We start from the raw sequence: 2,500 nt of genomic DNA on the forward strand, positions 1-2,500 counted from the left end.
TCAACCATCCAGAACACCCTAGCAACCATCTAGCACCACCCTCTCTAGCAACCATCCAAAACACACTAGGAACCATCTAGCATCACCCTGTCAACCATCTATAACACCCTAGCAACCACCTAGCAATGCCCTAGGAACCATTCAGCCCCACCCTGTCAACCATCCAGAACACCCTAGCAATGCCCTAGCAACCATTTAGCACCACCCTCTCTAGCAACCATCCAAAACACCCAAGCAACCATCTAGCATCACCCTGTCAACCATCCATAACACCCTAGCAACCACCTAGCAATGCCCTAGGAACCATTCAGCCCCACCCTGTCAACCATCCAACACCCTAGCAATGCCCTAGCAACCATTCAGCCCCACCCTGTCAACCATCTAGAACACCCTAGCAACCATCTAGCACCACCCTCTCTAGCAACCATCCAAAACACCCTAGCAACCAACTAGCATTACCCTGTCAACCATCCATAACACCCTAGCAACCACCTAGCAATGCCCTAGGAACCATTCAGCCCCACCCTGTCAACCATCCTGAACACCCTAGCAATGCCCTAGCAACCATCTAGCACCACCCTCTCTAGCAACCATCCAAAACACCCTATCAACCATCCAGAACACACTTGCAACCATCTAACAATGCCCTATTAACCATCCAAAACACTCTAGTAATGCCCTAGCAACCATCCAGAATACCCTAGCAACCCCCTAGAAATGACCTATTAACCCGTTAGCAATGCTCTAGCACCCTATGGATGGATGGATGGACAGACAGCAAAGCACCCAAGAAACCACTCAGAATACCCTATCAACATGCCAACAACCGCATAGCAACACCCTGACAACCACCCACAACAACTTGGCAACATGGCGGTAAGTTTTGTATGAGCAAAATAGACGTGTTGTCCTGACCTCTGCTCTCCGTGATGAATGGACAGAATGACTCCGGAGTTGAGCTTCTCCTGTCTGAGCGTCAGAGCGATGGTGAACTCACTCTTTCCTCTGAGTTTCTGCAGCATGTGACCCGCAGCGGCGTCTGGGACTCTCACACTGCGGGACGAGCCTGAGGAGAGAGAGGGAATCCATTAACACTTGACATGGACATGCAGACGATCTCAGCGCTCAAGGTAAAGACAAGCCGCAGCACGAGGAGCAAACAAACCACGATCAATCAACATAATGAACGAAGCCTGGGGAGATAAACACTGAGCTTCAGTCAAATGAGCAGCGAGAGGTCCACAGTTGAAGATGTGCAGGTCTGGAGGAAACTAGATTAAACCAGCTCAGACCAGCTCAGACCAGCTCAGACCAGCACACCGGCTCAGGCAGGGAGTCTGGGAAAACAACAGCTGAAAACCATCTTAGACATGCACAAATATGATCCTTTCTCTGAGGCTATATACCAGCATATATATATATATATATTAGTGCTGGGGAAAAATTAATTATGATTAATCGCATCCAAAATAAAGGTTTGTGTTTATATAATATTTGTGAGTATATGGGATGCCACAATTCTCAATATAATATTGAAGCGTTCGGTACGGCATTCACGGTTCAATACGCGCTTGTGAATTGCGTTTTTTTCGGTTTTGTATTTAATTAATACTTTTTCTACAAATTCTATAATTTGCCTCCATCCCAATACTGAACAACGACATACATTCACATCACAGGTCAGTGGTGGAGTTATACTCACGGGACACTAGAGTTATTCACAATCACCAAAGTTCATAATTGCATGCGTTTTAAAGCCTTGCCGGCTCATTCGTGTGCTTATTAACAGTTTTAACATGCGCTTCTCAGAGCGCGCGCACTAAACGCCTGTCAAACACGCGATTACTGGACTAAGTAGTCGTCTTACTGCGCTAATACTGTCAAATACACACAAGGTTTACATAAACACAGTCGGTTATGTCTAAAGTGAAAGTAAAATCGGTGTGTGTCTGTATATTAGATGCGTGCAGGTCTTTAATTGACAGCGGTGCAGCCTATAGTGAACACGCCGTCCTTAAAGGGACAGTTCACCTATAAAATAATGTAATTATTCACTCTAATATTGTTCCAAACCTGTATTCATTTCTCGATGACAGAATTTCTAATTTTTGAGTGAAATATCCCTTTAATGTTAATACAACAACAAAAGACAAAGAGAAAATCATTCACTGCTCTTGACTGAAAAACTAATACAGCAGCTTTAATAAGAATCAGTGTATATTTTATAGTGAAGCCTATGTAGTGTTTTATTTTTACATTTATTCATTCAATTTCATACTTAAATGCTGCTGTACAGCTCTGAGCTGCCAGTGTAAATCTTTATATATATATATTATACAATACACTAGGAATGTGTACAAGGTTTTTTTTTAAGTAAAGTTTTAAGTTTAAGGTTTTTCAATTCTTTTAAGTAAAATAAAGAAATAGTATTGCAATAAAAAAGTGTCTTTTTTCCTCTTGCTGTTCCTGTCGCCTAAGAATAGAATAACAAAAAACTGAT

General features: G+C 42.9%; 1 protein-coding gene across 1 annotated transcript in view; it reads right to left on the reverse strand.

The window, feature by feature from the left end:
- The window catches only part of nell2a (neural EGFL like 2a), a 153,112-nt gene that overhangs the window by 128,372 nt on the left and 22,240 nt on the right, over nucleotides 1–2,500 (reverse strand). Inside the window, exon 3 of the mRNA XM_079809133.1 lies at nucleotides 916–1,066. Within this exon, the coding sequence (XP_079665259.1) occupies nucleotides 916–1,066 (151 nt within the window). The remainder of the gene's footprint in view (nucleotides 1–915; nucleotides 1,067–2,500) is intronic.

This window comes from Gobio gobio, assembly GCF_949357685.1.
Source record: "Gobio gobio genome assembly, chromosome: 25".
Classification (NCBI taxonomy): Eukaryota; Metazoa; Chordata; class Actinopteri; order Cypriniformes; family Gobionidae; genus Gobio; species Gobio gobio.